At 38.2% G+C, this 19,138-nt stretch overlaps 2 protein-coding genes across 2 annotated transcripts; one reads left to right on the top strand and one right to left on the bottom strand.

Annotated features, from left to right (window-relative positions):
* Nucleotides 1-2,934: 2,934 nt before the first annotated feature.
* yipf6 (Yip1 domain family, member 6) lies at nt 2,935-5,701 on the bottom strand. Its single transcript, XM_080042463.1, has 2 exons — nt 5,194-5,701; nt 2,935-4,559 (listed from the first exon to the last, which is right to left on the bottom strand). Exons 1-2 carry the CDS (start codon nt 5,542-5,544, stop codon nt 4,212-4,214), a joined length of 699 nt encoding a protein of 232 aa, XP_079898589.1. The 5' UTR covers nt 5,545-5,701; the 3' UTR covers nt 2,935-4,211.
* A 529-nt stretch (nt 5,702-6,230) lies between these two features.
* snapc1b (small nuclear RNA activating complex, polypeptide 1b) lies at nt 6,231-17,581 on the top strand. Its single transcript, XM_080042420.1, has 9 exons — nt 6,231-6,549; nt 7,839-8,136; nt 10,292-10,396; nt 11,555-11,698; nt 13,250-13,309; nt 13,754-13,816; nt 15,101-15,242; nt 15,355-15,426; nt 16,741-17,581. Exons 1-9 carry the CDS (start codon nt 6,419-6,421, stop codon nt 16,773-16,775), a joined length of 1,050 nt encoding a protein of 349 aa, XP_079898546.1. The 5' UTR covers nt 6,231-6,418; the 3' UTR covers nt 16,776-17,581.
* Nucleotides 17,582-19,138: the final 1,557 nt, after the last annotated feature.

Below are 19,138 nucleotides of genomic sequence, written 5' to 3'. Positions count from 1 at the left end.
GCTCATTTGGAAATATCTCCCGTCAGGCCTTTCGAGCTCCTCAACACCAACGAAACTGGGTCGAAAGTCTGTAAAAACTGTGTTAAAAGTGTGTTAAAGTAGATTAAAAGAGGGTTGGAAGTGTGTAAAAACTACCCTTGGACCCTTGTACCGAGCCCCATAATAAAGCATTTTTTCTCTGCTAAAGCCTATGTGTACACCCACACCCTGAGTGAAACCTACTGCTTTACAGAGTGCTTTATAACAGGCCCGTCTCACTGTCTACATTTGTCCCCAAAAAAAGGATGTTTCCAAGAATATCATTGTTGTGTCGTAGAGTGACCGCCCTTTGCAGCGAGATAAGCGCCGTGTGTCGCGAAATTTCCACAACGTGTGTGGCCATTACCGCCACGTGTGTGGAAGTGACTGCTATGCTCGGTGCTATCAGCTCCTTCAGTCTGGCATTCCACAATATATGGCATACACTGCTCAATATGTGGACATAACACTGTCTGGAATCCAATCCTTTTTTTTTTTAAATGTTAAAGGTGCATTATGTAACTTTGGGTGTGTCAGAGGAGTGAATATCAGGGAGGAGAGTCAAACTCAAGGCCAAATCCGTCCCGTTTGAATTTTTATTTTTTGGCATTTTCAAGCTTTATTAGACATTACAGAGTTGAAATGGGAAGACAGAGGGGGAGAGGGGGGATGACCTGCAGTAAGGGTCCACGGGTCGGATTTGAACCCGCGACCACTACAACAAAGGCCGGAGCCAATATGGTACGCGCTCTATCCACTACGCCACCGGAGCGCCCCTGTCCTGTTTAAATGTTTGATCTGGCCCGCAAATCAATTAGGCCGAATCATATCAATTCGGCCTGCCAATCAAAAAAAAATTCCTTCTTCATGCCATATCCGCACGTTGCACACGCTCCCAACCGTTAGGAACGTTACGTGGCGTACAGCTAGGAATGTCTGCTGAAAGTTCCACAGCTCAGGATTTTAAGCCATGAATTGATGAACTTGCATCTAAGAAGAGCTGTCAGTTTTCTGAGGGCTGTAAAAAGGAGCGGTAGTGTTTTTACTACGCCAGCTGTTGTTCCTGGGTGAGCGTATACCCATGACAAAGGCATTAAGAAAAGCTATATAAAAATAGCATTCTTTGCACTGATGGTCTCGTTTGCTGTTACATGTAATTTATGATCATCAGAGGAAAAATTAAGACTGTTTCAGAAATATTTAAAAAGTTCCTCGTAGCTCCTTTAATGTCAAACTTCTATACATTTTCATTATGACCTCTTGAAAAATGTGAAAAAGTGACTGAAATAGTGAAACATGCAAGTGGGAATAAAAACACACACAATCACAGCTGATCAAATATATTTTAATCTTTTCCCATTTGTTGATGTAAATTAATAATACAGATAAATTAAAATTAATCAACAAACTGAAAAATAGCCGCAGTGTTTTGGGTAGATTATCCAGAACAGGTTTTTCTTTTGTATGTACAGACAGGAGAGTTGTGGGGTCAGCATGCAGGTCATCACATAGAATTATTAAGCTCAGAGAATGTTAGGAACAAAAATAACAAGTATAACTCAGTCTGTGGAGTTTAGCGATTGTTATATTTAGCTAAATCACTTTTTTCCCCTCAACCTCCTGCGTCCATTTCTACTGCTGTTAAAGGAATACTTCACCCATACGTTACCGGCGTTCTATCATTATAAAATCGCTATTATAATATAATGAATGAGGTTTTTCTTCCCCCAAGTTTTCCCTTGGCCCAGCTGTCCTGTTAATCCTAACCCTGCATTTTAATGGTTGTATTGATAGTATTAGTCGCTATGTAGTGTGGATGGAGCAATATGCAATGTTTAATGTTGTCCAAAAAAAAATCAACTTAAAGCTGGGGTATATGATTTCTGATTGGTCAAAGTTAACATGAGCTGACACTTTGACCAATCAGAGCGAGGCTCCGATTCTCTGTTCTTATTGGCTGTTGGGACTGTCCATTCACTTTGGCACAACTTTATTGGTGTAGAGCGTGTCAGGGAGGGACCATAGGGGAGGGACCAAAGAGAACAAGTGGAGCGGTTGAGGTATTTGGATTCAAATCTCTATCTCAACTGCTATTTTCTCCCCAAATCCTCCACCCCAGCTTTAAATTTTGAAATGTCGATTTTTTAAATGATACTTCAACTTTCTTTTAAAAACGTGCATAGGCTTAATGAAGAAAATAAATCCTTAATTTCTGTGGGAAAATGCATTTTCTTGCATCCAGAAGACAGGAGTTCTTCAGTATAATGGCCTCACATACCAACACACCAACCCTCAAGACAATATCATCCACAGACAAAATGCTTTCTGATGAAAACACTTGTTTTGCTATGCTGGGTTGTTGGGGTTGTTCCCTCAAGTTGAATTCGCCTGTTTTTCGAATCTGGATGAACCCAATTTCTCTGTTCCCTCTCATTTCCCATCATCTACCACTGTCCACTGTCTAATTAAACAACATGAAATTGACCAAAAATACTAAAAGAAACATGTTGAACAGTACAGCCGGTCTAGCCAACAGTTCGACAGTCAAGGTTTGTTAAAGGCCTACTTCACCGGTTTGAATATGAAGGTGTATTGAATTCTGAGATCCTATGTAGTATAAATGTGCGAAAAAAATTAAAATCGATTCATCCTAGCCTGAGAAAAGGCAGAAAGAGTGTTTTTTTTAACCCTATATTTCTCTTTCTCGTGACATCACAGAAAGAGAAATATAGGGTTAAAAAAAAATGTACTTTGTAAATATTACTGTGATGTCTTTTACTGTGACATCACAGTAATATTTACAAAGTACATTTTTTTTTAACCCTATATTTCTCTTTCTGTGATGTCACGAGAAAGAGAAATATAGGGTTAAAAAAAACACTCTTTCTGCCTTTTCTCAGGCTAGGATGAACCGATTTTAATTTTTTTTGCACATTTATACTACATAGGATCTCAGAATTCAATACACCTTCATATTCAAACCGGTGAAGTAGGCCTTTAAGTCTAAGCTGCATAAAAGCATCTGTTTAGTGACCAACAAAAAATATAGAATGTAAAAAGTGAAAACAAAATGTCGAGATATTTTTTTGGAACAGTGTCAAGACTGTACAAGGTTTCAAACACACCCAGAGAGACCAAGAGGAAAAGCAATTAAAGGTGCACTGTGTAGTTTCAGAGGAGGGGGGGTTTGTTTACATTCACAGAGCCTGCGGTTAGTTTACTAAACATGTTTCCTCTACATGTAATTCTTAGTATTGAATAATTCTATCATCATGAATCAAAACTAAATTATTCTGAGGAACCTGGAACCAAACGTGAGACTAGAATATGTTTGTAAACCAAACTGTGGGCCCTGCTGCTGTAAACAACAACAGTGAAACAGTAACTTTTCAGGAAGCTTTCTAACTTCAAACAGTGTTCCAGGGATCACATTTTACTGTGAGGAAAGTTTGTTTATTCAGTTATGAGAATATACCTTAGAAAATGTTTCACTGCTCCAACACAACCAACAGTTACATAGTGCACCTTTAAAATAATAATAATAATATTAATAATAATAATAATAATAATAATAATAATAATAATAATAATAATATTTGTAGCCCTGGTTGTTCCAACATTCATGTATATGTGTAGCACAGTGTCCGTCCATTCGATTTTCTCTCAATGGGAGACGGATCCATCTCTTCTCCCGAAAGAGTGAAAATATTCTGGTGCCTCTCGAGTCTTAAGCCCCGTTTCCATTGAGCGGCACAGTTCGGTTTGGTACGGCTAGTTATGCAGTTATTTGTTATAGTTTCGGCTATCAAAAGTTGGTCCTCTTCACAGCAGACCCGGGTTAGAATCCAGCCCGGGTCGTTCTCTGCATGTCATTTCATCTCTGACCCCATTTCATCTCTGTCTCTCAAAACTAAAAGAAAATCTAATAAAAACGAAGACTGATCTAGGGTTACCTTGCCCTTCCGAACTGAACCATTCCGTACCGAACTGTGCTACCCAATGGAAACAGGGCTTAAATACTGTGTCAGAGGGCCCCCGAAAAAACCACCTATGTCACTCCAGTCCATTCATCTCTGTACAAAAAGGCAGATACCGGTGTCTTTTTTCCTCAACAACCTCGGATCATCTGCGTCAATAAATTCAACTCAAAAAAATCCTCCTAGAATCATTTTTTTTTCTCTCTTTTTCTTCTCCTACTGCGAGGGTGAAAACGTGAGTACGATCCACCCAATGACAAAGTAGAACAGGAAGACGGGATACACGACTAGCGCCTTTCGGTTTGGCGGTTGGCTGTCCGCGAGGAATGCCGTGGAGGCGAACGTTGACCAACCGAAAGACGCCGTCACGACTATCAGACGAACGGCAAAGCTGATTGGTCCCGGGCCGCCCAATAGCACGATCCGACACACTACCATGGCGACAGTGAGGGGCATGATGCAGTAACCAAGGACACACAGCGACTGGAAGAAGGAAATGGTGCCGCCCAAAAGCTTCGAGTTCAGCGTGATGATAATGGAGCCGAACCAGATGATCACAAAGACCTAGAGAAAGGGAATAAAAATAGGTTTTAAAATGGTAGTGTTGAGATGAGAAATTTAGCTTTTGTAACAACATGGTAGACATAAGAATACTTATTTATTCTTTACAGGTAAATTACTATTCTACAAAGGGGTTTACATGGTTTCTGTTGGATTCAAAAAGTTCAAATTATATTAGTGTGTAGTGTGCACAAATTATAAACATAACAAGTGATGATGAAATGCAATTTTTTTTTAAATAGCATTTTATCAAATGATTCTGGAGAACGCTAGTTGTCAAAATCAGTGAATATCTCCTCACGACCCACTTACTCTTCCAGTGAAAATACACACAAACTAGGCCTGGGTAAACTGGTATGCAAACAAAGGGTATGTTAATAAAGGGGGCCCACTGTAGCTGACAGCAAGCATTCTCCACTTTAAATTGTAAATGTATATGAAAGACCACCTTCAAAAATAACGTATTGTTTTTATATATGGGGACATACAACGTGAAATTCCGCAATTGTCCCACTTTGCCAATGTTGACCCTACTGTAACAGACAACAAAGTGGCCTGTTAAGGCCTAAAAGTGACTCTTTTAGTGATTTTTTTTGTTTGAATAAAGTAAATATACAATAGATGAAGGCCCCCATACCTCAGCGAACTGCGGCCCCCCCTGGTCGTCGCTATCGGCCGCCCCTCCCTGCAGTAGGAGCGCCAGTGTGACGCAGAGCAGCAGCGGGCCCCACAGGTCCCAGTCCCGCAACAGAGCCGAGCTGCGTTTAGGATACAACACGTGCACGAACTTATTCCCCACGGCTCGCAGATCCCTCAAAATGGTCTCCTTCACCGGCTCGTCCAGGGTCGAAAACTCATCTTCCCCACCCCGCTTAGAGGCACTCCCCATGGGCACGTTTATATCGCCCTCCACGGGGATATCCTCCGAGATAAATACATCCGAGAGACCTGCGAACGGTCTGCTAGCGTCTTCCTCAGCTGCCGCCATGGTTACTTGGATTAAGAGGGGTTTTATGAGTTCTCGCGAGAGTTTAAATGATACTAATACTGTCTATAACGTGAAAAATGAACTAGGAAAAGCAGTAAAGGTGGAAATGTTGCGCTAAACAGGTGGATTTAGCGCAGGTAAAGTCCGCTCTCTGCTCCACGTCAGCTGGAGATTTGTTTACTTCCGCATGCGACGGATACACGTCACTCACGGATATCCGAGTGGTGCGTTCACAGAAACCTGTTGAACGACAGACAGATGGGACCTAGAGCTATTTTATTATATTTTTGTCTGTTTTTATAATCTGTTTTTTTTATATACGCTTTGTTCAAAAGTAGATATCGGTATTTAGCGGCTACACATTTAATTTAATTTTTTATTTAACCTTTATTTATACTCGAGAGTAAAACAAACAAACAATTGAAACATTTAGACAGTGATGTAGAATAGCTGGAATTTAAATGAAATGGGTGAAAGTACGGTACAATATATAGCCTAATTAAAACAGTTACAGGTAGAGTTTGGCAGATTTAAGATAATATGTCTAAATTAGTTAAGTATATGAAGGTATTTTTATTTTTTTATTTGTTGCTGTAAACCAGAACGGTACGTGAAGGCATCATGAGCTCGCCACTTGATGACGCCATAAACCGTCGCCAGTCGTTGTAGCGCCGTGTGTTGTTTACATCGTACTTTCAGCTCAGTGAGAAGCGTGTTCAGCTGGAACATGCTCTAGTTTCAAGCTTTTAAGTCTTATTTTAAATGTTTTAGGTTCAGTTTTAAGCTTAAAAACGTATTTTTAATGTATTTAAGGTGTTAGTTTGGAGGGCTGAGTTGTAGTTTGATTATTAGGTTTGTAGTTTTCAGCGCGGAGATGGATTTCTGTCGCAAGCAGGTGAAGGCGGATTGCGAGGAGCTGCTCGGTCGCTTCCAGAAAACCGACTCGGTGCGACTCCAGATATTCACCGACATCTGGAAGGAAATGAACTTCTCACAGATATTCTAGTGAGTTTTTTAATTTAAATATATCGTTTATTTGTAGCCTTTTAATATAATGTATTGTTCGACAAAGGCATACAACCGCTTTTAGCCATAGTGCCCCTGACTCCTGGAACAGCCTACAACATACAATTAAAATAAATACACTCATAACTGTTAACCAATTTAAAAATATTATTTTGAATCAGCCCCTCTACACTTGTAACTGTTTTAATTAGGCTATTGTCTCTTTCATTCAATTGATCTGAATGTTTTAAATTGTTGTTGTCTGTGTGTGTGTGTGTGTGTGTGTGTGTGTGTGTGTGTGTAAACTTGTTATGTATTCTCATTGTATATTGTGTATCTGTACAAACTTGACGTCATTGTAAAAGAGGGTCACCCCTCAATTGATCTTTCGAGGTTAAATAAAGGAAAATGAATGAAATATGAGTCGAGGCATAAATAGACCAGGCCATAAGACTGATACATAATAATGTTTATATACCTTTTTAAAAGTGTGTTTCTGTTTTTTTAAATGACAGCAGCTGTTGTAAAATGTTAAGTAATGTTATGTAAATGTTCTCACAGATTTTCTAGTGAGTTTTACCTCTAAAAAGACCATTTATATCCAATTAATTTTATTAACTGTCTGATGATATATATAGGAGTCGAGACATTAATAGACCAGGCCATAAAACAAATTAATTTACAATAGTTTAATTCTGTATAATAAATGTTGATATAAGTTTAAAAGTGTTTTTCTGTTTTTAAAAATGATAACAGCTGAAGTAAAATGTTAACCTACCTATCCTTATGTATATACATGTAACGTGTATCTTTATATCTGCACAAATGGGTAGTCAAATAAATGTTAAAATGTGCATTTCTCGCCTACACAAACTCGCCTACACAACCACAACATACTCAAATTGACGTCAAAATTAGTATGAGTAGGTCTTTAGTATGGCTTTGAGTATGAGTAGGACGTTAGTAGGGATTTTAGTATGAGTAGGACGTTAGTAGGGCTTTCAGTATGAGCAGGATGTTAGTAGGGCTTTTAGTATGAGTAGGATGTTAGTAGGGCTTTTAGTATGAGTAGAACGTTAATAGGACTTTTAGTATGAGTAGGATGTTAATAGGACTTTTAGTATGAGTAGGACGTTAGTAGGGCTTTTAGTATGAGTAGGACTTTAGTAGGGCTTTTACGACACAGCCTGAATCTTCCAACTACCTCTTCTTCTATCCTTGTTATTTCTGCAGAGTACAACTAAATCTTCAAACTACATTTTCTTCTTCTATCCCTCTTATTTCTGCAGCGGCACCACGAGGTTTGAGCAGCGATCGTTCAGCCGACTGATCCTGGACCAGGCTTGTGTTTTCTTCCTTCCTCCGTTCAGTTTCCAGATCCGCGTCGGAGGCCTTTACCTGCTTCACTCGCTGATCCACAGTCAGCTGGCCGAGCCCCCCGAGCCGATACGCATCCCTCTGAAGGACTGGAGCGACGTGCAGAAGTTTGAGAAAGACGCAATGGACGCCCAACACCTCGACGTTATCTACGTGTTCAGAAAAATGATGTCCGACAAGGCCTTCCACTTCACCGCCATGCAGAAACAGGTAGGATGCTTATAAAGGAAGACTTCACCCATACGGAGCCGGCGTTCTCTCATTATAAAATCACTATTATAATGTAATGAATGAGGTTTTTCTTCCCTCTGTCTTCCCTCAGTCTTCCCTTGGTCCAGCTGTCCTGTTAATCCTAACAAGTTAGACAGTGAGACCATTAAACACTCTTTCTGCCTTTCTTCAGACTAGGATGACTTATTATTGTATTACAATCAATGGAAATATTATATAGGGGAAGGTGGGGTGATTTGTGCAACTTTTTACTCAAAGTGATTTTAAAGTGAGGCCTTGACAGTTATGTCTCCAACTCAAATATGTACATATATTTCAGGATGTTGTGCATCCCTGGCAATAAAAACTTTGGATCTGGAATAAACTGTTTAAGAAATATAGCTTTCGGAAAAAAAGTTGTCTTGTCGCACAAATCACCCCACTATGTGGGGTGATTTGTGCGTCATTGTGTCACAATGACAAAGTCACCATCATCATCTTTCTGGCCATCTGAACTCTCATCAGTGGTGTCGTTAAGTGGAATTGAGATGTCACTCTCTCCTGAGCTACTGTAGACTATCACTTTCTTTTGGTGACCAGCGTATACAGCCATGCCACTGGCACAACTCTCAGAAATGTACTTTGCACTAGTTGCTCCGTGCTTGTGGAACCAACTGCCACCTGACAAATGTGATTCCCCCTACATTTCTGCCTTTAAATCAAGGCTCAAAACCCATATGTAGACCCTGGTGTTTCCTCCCCATTAACCTCTGCACTACTTACTTACCTCTGCACTACTATCTGTGTTTATGTGGATGTATGGGCTTTACGTCTTTTATTTTGGTTATTGTTATTTTACCTTCATTGTTTACCTACTGAATGCACTATGTACAGCACTTTGGACAGTGCAAACTGTCATAAATGTGCTTTTATAAATACATTTTACTTACTTACTTACTTATAACTCACCCAGGCCCTTGCGCACAAATCACCCCATCCCCAGAATTTTGGATAATAGGCATGATGCAGCAATTTAGGGTTGACATTGTGCTAACTATATAGACTCAAAGTGTAGCATACCAAAGCACTAAAACATGTGTCAAATGTTTTCAAACGTGTCTATAATTGTTCAGACACAATAATCAAAAAACCTTGATCATGGAAATTTTACTTTGAAAGGCAAAACACAGTTTTTTGAGCTTAAATGTGCTTATATCTTATTCCTTGTGTCTCCCTTCTTTACAGGATGAGTCAAATGGATGGCTCTTCTTAAATATGTGGTCACATTTCCAATTTCTTCCACGGTTTTCTAGAAACAAGGGGTTTTGCAACTTCCAAAATGCACAAATCACCCCACCTTCCCCTACAGGTTTCTGTACATACATACACACACATTTATTTCATTTTTAATATTCACCTTAAGGTGGAGTCAGTGATTCTGGAGAATGCGTGTTGTCAAAATATTTTTTGGGTCAAAATCAGTGAACATTTCCTTACGATCTACTACGTGTCCGCACTGTTTGCGCTGAAAAAGAATCCAGTGTAAATACACAGCCTAGGCTCTGTAAACTGGCATGTTGCTAGCTACGGTGGCTCCCTTGTTTACATACCAGTTTACAGAGTCTAGGTCTAGGCTGTGTATTCAAACGACTCTTGACAAAAAGTGATTTTGAAAACGAGAGACAGAATCGCTGACTCCATCTTTAAATGCTCATTAGATTGCATTTCGTGATGCAACCTGCCTAATGTCTTCCACTTTTTCAAATACACTGTTTAGATTATTTAATATGATTAATTAAAGACATATTTAGAGTGTACACATACCACTAAGATATTTTTCCGACATCCTTGTGCCCCATCTTCCATTTGTTTAAAGGTGCTACGAGGAACTTTAAAATATTTCTGAAACAGTCTCTTTTTTTCCTCTGATGATCATAAATAACATGTAACAGCAAATGAGACCATCAGTGCAAAGAATGCTATTTTTATATAGTTTTTCTTAATGCCTTTGTCATGGTGTATACGCTCACCCAGGAACAACAGCTGGCGTGGTAAAAACACTACCGCTTTTGTCCAAAGGGGGGCGCTAGAATGAACAAACGCTGAAAGTTCCTCGGAGCACCTTTTAACACTCTTCCCCTCTCTCTCCCTCCAGTTAATGTTTCAGAAGAAGCGTAAGGTGGAGCGCTCTGTGTTGTGTGAAGACTTCATGGAGAGAGCCTCAAGACCACAGGAGCTCATCAACATAGAACTACTAGAGGTCAGTATATATTCAGTCAATCTATCTCTTAAATGCAAATTCTAATGTCTAATCTTGATGTATTTTATGCCCCTGTAAAGCACTTTGAATGGCCTTGTGTCTGACACCAGTTTGTAAACGCTGCCATACTGAGAAATACAGAGAGAGTTTTGTGGAGCTGATAGTCTTAATCAACATTTGTGTCAACTCGTTTGGCTATTCCTCGAAAGTAACCGTCATTAATTTATACGAAAAATGTACGCACTATAGCTTTAACTTTAAAGTACATTGTGTAGTATATAGTATTAAGAACTTAATGCTATAAGAACTTAATGCTATATACTACACTTTACAAACTGGTGTCCCCCCCCTCCCCCCTGACACTGGTGCAGGAGCTCAGAAAAATCCCAAGAAGAGCCCAAAAAATTTCTCAGTTGTTGATTCTACTGCTAAGAGAAAAAACCTGGATGTACAGGACGCACAAGTATCCTGCGAAAATAACTTACAAAAAGGACATTGTGTAGTATTTCTTATTAAGTTGTGCTGTCTTGTCTTGTTTCAGGAGTTGTCAAACATCCAAGCCTTGTGTGTATTGTACTTCCAGGTGTTTTTCTTAGCGGTAGAATAAACTCAAACCGGAGTTTTCTTAATGGCTTGAATGTAAACAACATTAATTTATATGAAAAATGTACGCACTATAGCTTTAACTTTAAAGTAGATTGTGTAGTATTTAGTATTAAGTGTTGCTGTTGTGTCTTACTTCAGGAGCTGCATGATAAGCTGAAGCCTTGTGTGTATTGTACGTCCAGGTTTTTTCTTAGCGGTAGAATCAACAACTAAAATATTTTAATTTTTTAATTTTTTTACTATGGAAAAGGGGTAGGATTAAATAAGTGTATACTTCTTCCTGCTCCTTTTCAGGCATATCTCAGCAATACAGATAATTTGTTTTCTTTTATTTATTTATTTATTTTTATTTTTTTGTGAAAACATAATTTTTGTTTATTGTATTTCCATGCTTTTCATTTTGTTTTGTATGTTTGATATGTCTGAAATAAATTGAATCAAATAAAATCAAATATATATATATATACAGTATAACTTACGCACTATAGCTTTAAATATGAAGCAGATTGTGTAGTATTTCTTATTGACTTGTGCTGTCTTGTCTTGTTTCAGGAGTTGTCAAACATCCATGAGCTTTACGATAAGCTGAAGACGTGTGTGTCGACTGATCCCTCGTTCGTCGCTCTGACTCGTAAAGATCTGGTCCCTGAGCTCAGAGAGACCGTGGTCAGCTTCTACCAGTGGCAGCAGAACAAGGTGATTTACACTAGCAAAAACACACACGTCCAAAAGCTGTTTTTAAATGATTTTACTTATGTATTTAGTGATTTATTAGATTAAACCTGCAGTGTGTGGAATTTAGGGTTTTATTTCCTAGCAGATTTTGTAGAAAGTAATTATAATATCCATAAGTACATTTAATTTAGTGCATAATAGCTGAAATAAACGTTTTGAATTATTTATTTTTCCCTTAGAAAGGGTCTCATATATGTCCATATTTCTGCATATTTTGGACCAAGGCCTAGTGCCGCCATCTTGAAAGTGTCATAGTTGGAATGTCATCAGGTGCATTGTTTAAAATTTAGAATTGTTCTTGTCCTTGAAGGCCACTGTAGCTTCTGTTATTATTCAAAAGGGGAGGGGTTACCCAGGGAGTGTTGCATTCTAGAACTTTGTAGAACTTTCTTGATGATGTCATATTACACACTGCACCTTTTAACCATGATCTACTAACAACCTGGTCTAAATGAGACTGTGGTCGACTTCTTGCAGCACAATTGCAGTTCAAACAATGTGTCAGGTTCCATTCCTGCATTTGGAAACATTTACAAAATAGTAAAAGTATAAAAATACTTAAACTGGAAATTTGAATGATCAAAATGAACTTAAAAAGAACAAAACAAGAATTTATAGATCATCGTATAGAAGGTCAGAATTTTACCAGCAAACCCAAGTTCATTGTTATTAGATTAATCCTGTATTGCATGAATTATTACTTAAAGCTGCAGTGTGTAATATGACATCATCAAGAAAGTTCTAGAATGCAACACTCCCTGGGTAACCCCTACCCTTTCGAATAATAACAGAAGCTACAGTGGCCTTCAAGGACAAGAACAATTCTACATTTTAAACAATGCACCTGATGACATTCCAACTATGACACTTTCAAGATGGCGGCACTAGGCCTTGGTCCAAAATATGCAGAAATATGGACATATATGAGACCCTTTCTAAGGGAAAAAATAATAATTCAAAACATTTTTTTCAGCTATTATGCATTAAATTAAATGTACTTATGGATATTATAATTACTTTCTACAAAATCTGCTAGGAAATAAAACCCAAAATTCTACACACGCACAGACATAGGAGATATTCTCTGATTTTGACAAAAAGTTTTCTCCAGGCTCGCTGACTCCTTTAGTCATACTTGGTTGATATTGTATTTGTCTTGCTTTCTTTGCGATGCTAACCACTTTGTGTCATATTCTAATGCTTTTATATTCATTTTACCTTACCATACATGCTGGTGCTTTGACAATTGGGCGGCTGTGGTGAAGTGTGTAGGGCGGTCGACCACTCAACTACAGGGTTGGTGGTTCGATCCCCCGTCTCCCCGCCACATGTCCAAGTGTCCCTGGGCAAAGAGACACTGAACCCTACATGTCTCCTGATAGTTAAGCCTGCTATCGGTGTATGAATGTGTATGTGAATGGTAACGTGGGAAAGGAAAACAGGTCTCCCTTGCAAAAGAGTCTCCGGTCTCAATGGGATTTACCTGTAGAAATAAAATTGTGATGTTTTCAGGATGGGGTTGAAGGAAAAGAACAAAAGGACGACAGTGGTGAAGGAACATCTCAAGAGGAAGTGAGTTACATTTTTATTTATCCCCCCCCCCCCCCCCCCCCACAGCCCTTAAACTCGTCCGTACTGGAATGGTGCACATTTTGTTTTGTGTAGGATGTTAAAGGTGCTATGAGGAACTTTTAAATATTTCTGAAACAGTCTTAATTTTTCCTCTGATGACAACAAACAAGACCATCAGTGCAAAGAAAGCTATTTTTATATAGTTTTTTCTTAATGTCTTTGTCATGGGTATACGCTCACCCAGGAACAACAGCTGGCGTAGTAAAAACACTACCGCTTTTGTCCAAAGGGGGGCGCTAGAATTAACACAAACTGAAAGTTCCTCGGAGAACCTTTTAAATACTCAAACCTTCAAGTTTTCACTTTTAGTTTTTTCCAAAGATGTAATATTAAGTTTGTCCAGAAGGTGGCGCTGTGTATTAACTGCCTCCTCTGTTTCCTCAGAGTTCACAAAGAGCCGATCGACTCGCTTCCATCAAGTCCAGAGCCTACGGAGAGGCGACCGAGGTTTGTGTCTCAAGTTATACATTTGTAGCCTGGTCCTACCAGACCACCGTACTTCATTTAGCCTGGTCCTACCAGACCATCGTACTTCATTTAGCCTGGTCCTACCAGACCATCGTACTTCATTTAGCCTGGTCCTACCAGACCATCGTACTTCATTTAGCCTGATCCTACCAGACCATCATACTTCATTTAGCGTGGTCCTACCAGACCATCGTACTTCATTTAGCCTGATCCTACCAGACCATCGTACTTCATTTAGCCTGGTCCTACCAGACCATCATACTTCATTTAGCCTGGTCCTACCAGACCATCGTACTTCATTTAGCCTGGTCCTACCAGACCATCGTACTTTACTTAGCCTGGTCCAACCAGACCATCGTACTTCATTTAGCCTGGTCCTACCAGACCATCGTACTTCATTTAGCTTGGTCCTACCAGACCATCGTACTTCATTTCATTTGTACAGAAGGTCTGGAATCGCTCAATTTACAAACGTTAACTCACTTGGAGGCGGGTGTCTGTTGAAGTTTAAAACTATTGGATCTGCCCAGTGCCACTCTGGATCTGCCAACCAATCGCATAACGTTTGGTCGTGACGTATGTATGTCATGCGCCGGCTTCTGAGCCACTCCCTCTGTTCACTGATTGGACCGGCAAAAATCTGGCTAAGAAAAACCCGCTAATATACCGCGGACCCAGACTGACTACTGAAGGGAAATGAAAATTGAGCGGAAATATGTAGGCGGGCGGTGCAAGGCTACTACATTTGGGCTGCGTACCAAATCTCATACTCTTTCTATTCTATATTCTACATACTACAGCTGATCATAAAAAGTAGTCTAGTTAGGATGCGGTAGCAGTAGGCTCTGTTTATTCTGACGTCACTTCAGGTGCATGCTGGATTGTGGGTCAGAATCACATTAAAACAATAATTCCTCCCTTTTCCTATAAAACAATGTGTATTATGTTAAATCTAATTATTTGCGGGTCTCTCCGGTGGTGTAGTGGATAGAGCGTGTACCATATTGGCTCCGGCCTTCGTTGCAGTGGTCGCGGGTTCAAATCCAACCCGACCTTTACTGCAGGTCATCCCCCCCTCTCCCTCTCTCTCTCTCTCTCTCTCTCTCTCTCTCTCTGTCTGTCTCCCCATTTCAACTCTGTACTATCTAATGAAGCTTGAAAAAGCAAAAAAAAATATAGAAAAATATTATAATAATCTACTCCTTTGCAATCATAAAAGTACAAGAAAAATATAAAATAATTCTTTGTTTATGTGTGTTTTAGGCGTCCAAATCTCGGCGTCATCGGCAGGTGGAGCTGGATTTAACGAGCAGCGAGTCCGGACCCTCGAACGCATCACGATACTCTACACGATACACTAAATCGTCACTCAAAGCCAGGACTGTGGGGAGGTTCAATATCACAGGTAAAATCCCTATTACCTTCACTTTGAAGATTTTGTGTGTGTGTGTGTGTGTGTGTGTGTGTGTGTGTGTGTGTGTGTGTGTGTGTGGTCAATAACTTTATTTTTTGTTCAGTTGACGCGAGGAAGGCAGAGAGAGAGGTAACGAAGATCCATCAACTGTCCGCGGTCGATTTCGCTCCAGAATGTAAGCATCAGATACGTCTTAAATAACTTCACTGTTGTTTTATTTAACACAATGATAAATACATGCGATAGTTTTTCATTTCATTTTTTTCATTTAACTTTTATTTATCCTCGAGAGACCAATTGAGGGGTGACCCTCATTTACAATGACGTCGAGATCAAAACAAATTCAAAGGAAAAACAACAATACATAAACAATATTCAATGCAAATACATCAAATACACAACAACAGGTGAAGAGAAAAACAATTGAAACATTTACACAGTGGTGAAGATTAAGTGGCAGCAATTAAAATGAAATGGGTGAAAGTACAATATAGCCTAATTAAAACAGTTACAGGTAGAGTTTGGCAGATTTAAGATAGTTTGTTTAAATTGGTTAAAGGATATGAAGTTATTTAGTTTAATTTGTTGCTGTAAGTTGTTCCAGGAGTCGGGGGCACTGAAGCTAAAAGCTGTCTTTCCCAGCTCAGGGAAATCTTTGATAGTTGAAAAAAAATGTATAGTAATCAAGATATGATTCACTGACTTGTAGAGAAACACACATTTTTATGGTTTTAAAAATTCATCAGAACATATTTTTTAAACTCGAAAAAGGGATGTCCCAAAATGATCATTCTTGGCTGAAACGGAAAATTATATTACACCAACATAACGCTGTTTTTCGTATTTTTTTTTGAAAATTAAATTAATATTTTTTTCCTCCATTTCATGAATTAAAACGCCTAAATGTGTTTGTACTTGTTTGTCTTGCTTTTTCAGTGAAACAATATTTAAAAGTTCCTCGTAGCACCTTTTTAATGTTTACGTTACACTCTCTCATACATTTACACGTTTTGTAATATAGAAACTATGGTTGCGTTCCAAATCTCCTCCTCTTTCTTTTTTCTATTCTACATACTACATCCGACGATAAAAAGAATCTAGTTAGGATGCAGTAGGCATACTATTGGGACATACTTTTACTCTCTTATTTCATCATAACATTGCGCCTTGATCTTGCCTCTTGCTTTTATATCCGTCGCATCCCCGTTTGTTTTCATATGGAGGCTTCGTCGATGTGACGTCACTTCACGTGCGCACTGGATTGTGGGTCAGAATCGCCCAAATAGGATGCAGTTTTCAACACAAACAATCTTGGCCGCATGAAGTAGGACATCCGGGGTACTTCTAACCATCCTAAATCTGGCCACAAGAATCGGGACATCCTAAATCTTTTTTCTACCATACTATATAGTAGATAGTATGCGATTCGGAACGCAACCTGTGATTAATTTCAATTTTAATTTTGTTTTTTCTTTTTCTCTTCTTACAGTGAAACCAAAAAAATCAACCAAGTTCAAGTGGTGAAGAAGTGAGAAGTCAACCTGCTTTACGTCACTTTCTGTTACAGGACATTTGGGATTTTCGATATAGTTTTAATTATTGTCTATAACTATGTGCTTGTTGGAAGGGCAGCGGGGGGCGACTGTGGCTCAGGTGGTAGAGCGGGTCGGCTGATGATCAAAGGGTTGGAGGTTCGATCCCCGCCCTGCCACCTGTGTCATAGTTGTTGTGTCCTTGGGCAAGACACTTCACCCACCTTGCCTCGTGTGGATGTCGATAGTTAGCCTGCTATCGGTGTGTGAATGGTAACGTGGGAATGGGAACAGGTCTCCCTTGCAAAAGAGTCTTCGGACTCAATGGGATATACCTGTATAAATAAAGGTTAGAAGGGCAGCACATATTTCTTTATGCCGAATACAGCGATATGTGCTCTACGAAAAAAAAGCTTATCACAAAACTTGGTATCATCTTAAAAGCCTACTTCACCAGTGGGAATATGAAGGTGTATTGAACTCTGAGATCCTATGTAGTATAAATGTGCAAAACAGTTATAGAAATCGGTTCATCCTAGCCTGAGAAAAAGGCAGAAAGAATGTTTTATGGTCTCACTGTCTAAACCCTACATTTTTGCCCAGTTGTGACTTTAAGAAAGCATGTGGCAGTAGTTACACCGAAGTATTTTGAGCCAGGCTAGACATTCACAGGCCACAATCAACATTTTTAAGATTTTAAATTTTTTTTTAATAATTTTGAATGTTTGAAACAGTTCTGTGACAAAAGAAAAATGTGAAGTTTTAACTATTTTTAAAGGGTTTTATTAATGAAGTTAAAGGCCCACTTCACCGGTTTGAATATGAAGGTGTATTGAATTCTGAGATCCTATGTAGTATAAATGTGCAAAAAAAAAAAAATCAGTTCATCCTAGCCTGAGAAAAGGCAGAAAGAGTGTTTTTTTTAACCCTATATTAATCTTACTGTGACATCACAGTAAGATTAATATAGGGTTAAAAAAAAATGACTTTGTAAATATTACTGTGATGTCACAGTAGGAGAAATCACAGTAATATTTACAAAGTCAGTTTTTTTTTAACCCTATATTTATCTTACTGTGATGTCACAGTAAGATTAATATAGGGTTAAAAAAACACTCTTTCGGCCTTTTCTCAGGCTAGGATGAACCAATTTAATTTTTTTTTGCACATTTATACTACATAGGATCTCAGAATTCAATACACCTTCATATTCAAACCGGTGAAGTAGGCCTTTAAGAGTTAATGAGTGATCCACGGGCTGACACTAAAACATACAAAGATATCTGTTTAGAAAAAGATTAAGATTGCTTTTGTTCTAAAAAAGTAAAATGTTACATGTCTATCAATTTATGAAAGCTGAATTTTTTGTATTTTTTTGTATTTTTTTCAGCCGTCACTGTGTATGTAAATATTTTTATAAAGTTTCACTGTTTTTATATAAAACCAGTTTTTATAGCTGCTGTGTCTCTCTCTCTCTTTTTTCTATGACTTTTTATTAAGACGAAACAATAGATCGATAATTAATAAACTTTATTTTCATTGAATGACCAAATATATGTGGACGTTCTTGTATTTACAAAAAAAATTATCTGGACAGAATTTTTATTTTTATTTTATTTTTTATTACAAAATTGTTGTACATTTTACAGCTACATTTTTACATAATTTTCTGTTTTTAATAATAATGATAATAATAATAATAATAATAACAATAATAATAATAATAATAATAATAATAATAATTGAGAAAAAGCAAAAAAAAAACAGTCCACCCTTTGATAAAGTTGGTGATACTATTTGAAAAGTGAATATTTAGTTTGGTGCTTATTTTGGCTTTGTGGGTCTGTATATTCAACATGGTGTATTTATGGATGCACGACACGTTCAAGGACCGTGGGAGATATGAACAGAAAGGTAAATATGACACTATTCCTTCCTAAATATGATTGATTTGAGAGAATTCATTGGCTCATGTGTTTAAAACTGGTTAGATTGTATGAACGGTCAAGTTATAGGCCTATAGAAAAAGGAGAAATGTATTAACCCAATATTAATATGAAAATGTTTTATTTTTATTTTTTATATGCTAAAAACATCAAACAAACAAACAAAATATATTTTTAAACATTGCCCAGTTGACACACAGAAAAACAACATCAAGAATGAACTTCTAACATCATGCTTTAATGTCTCTAGCAGGATATTCCCACTATAAAAAGTCCAGAAATATAAAATTGCACTTGTTACATCTCCATGTAGCACTTACATGTGTCACTTTGTAAATTAAATCAAATCAAATCAGTTTTATTTGTATAGCCCAAAATCACAAATACATTCGTCTCAGTGGGCTTTACA

Source organism: Ammodytes marinus (assembly GCF_949987685.1).
Source record: "Ammodytes marinus genome assembly, chromosome: 15".
Classification (NCBI taxonomy): Eukaryota; Metazoa; Chordata; class Actinopteri; order Uranoscopiformes; family Ammodytidae; genus Ammodytes; species Ammodytes marinus.
Note: the sequence above shows the minus strand (reverse complement) of the source record. Positions and strands in the feature narration are given on the sequence as shown.

What these genes read in the sequence shown, in the direction of transcription:
- yipf6 (XM_080042463.1), bottom strand. Translation starts at nt 5,544, where the DNA reads ATGGCGGCAGCTGAGGAAGACGCTAGCAGACCGTTCGCAGGTCTCTCG. An exon ending in GGGGGCCGCAGTTCGCTGAG is followed by an intron (nt 4,560 to 5,193) that starts GTATGGGGGCCT and finishes CCCTTTCTCTAG; the next exon opens with GTCTTTGTGATCATCTGGTT.
- snapc1b (XM_080042420.1), top strand. Translation starts at nt 6,419, where the DNA reads ATGGATTTCTGTCGCAAGCAGGTGAAGGCGGATTGCGAGGAGCTGCTC. An exon ending in AAGGAACATCTCAAGAGGAA is followed by an intron (nt 13,310 to 13,753) that starts GTGAGTTACATT and finishes CTGTTTCCTCAG; the next exon opens with AGTTCACAAAGAGCCGATCG. An exon ending in CCTACGGAGAGGCGACCGAG is followed by an intron (nt 13,817 to 15,100) that starts GTTTGTGTCTCA and finishes TGTGTGTTTTAG; the next exon opens with GCGTCCAAATCTCGGCGTCA.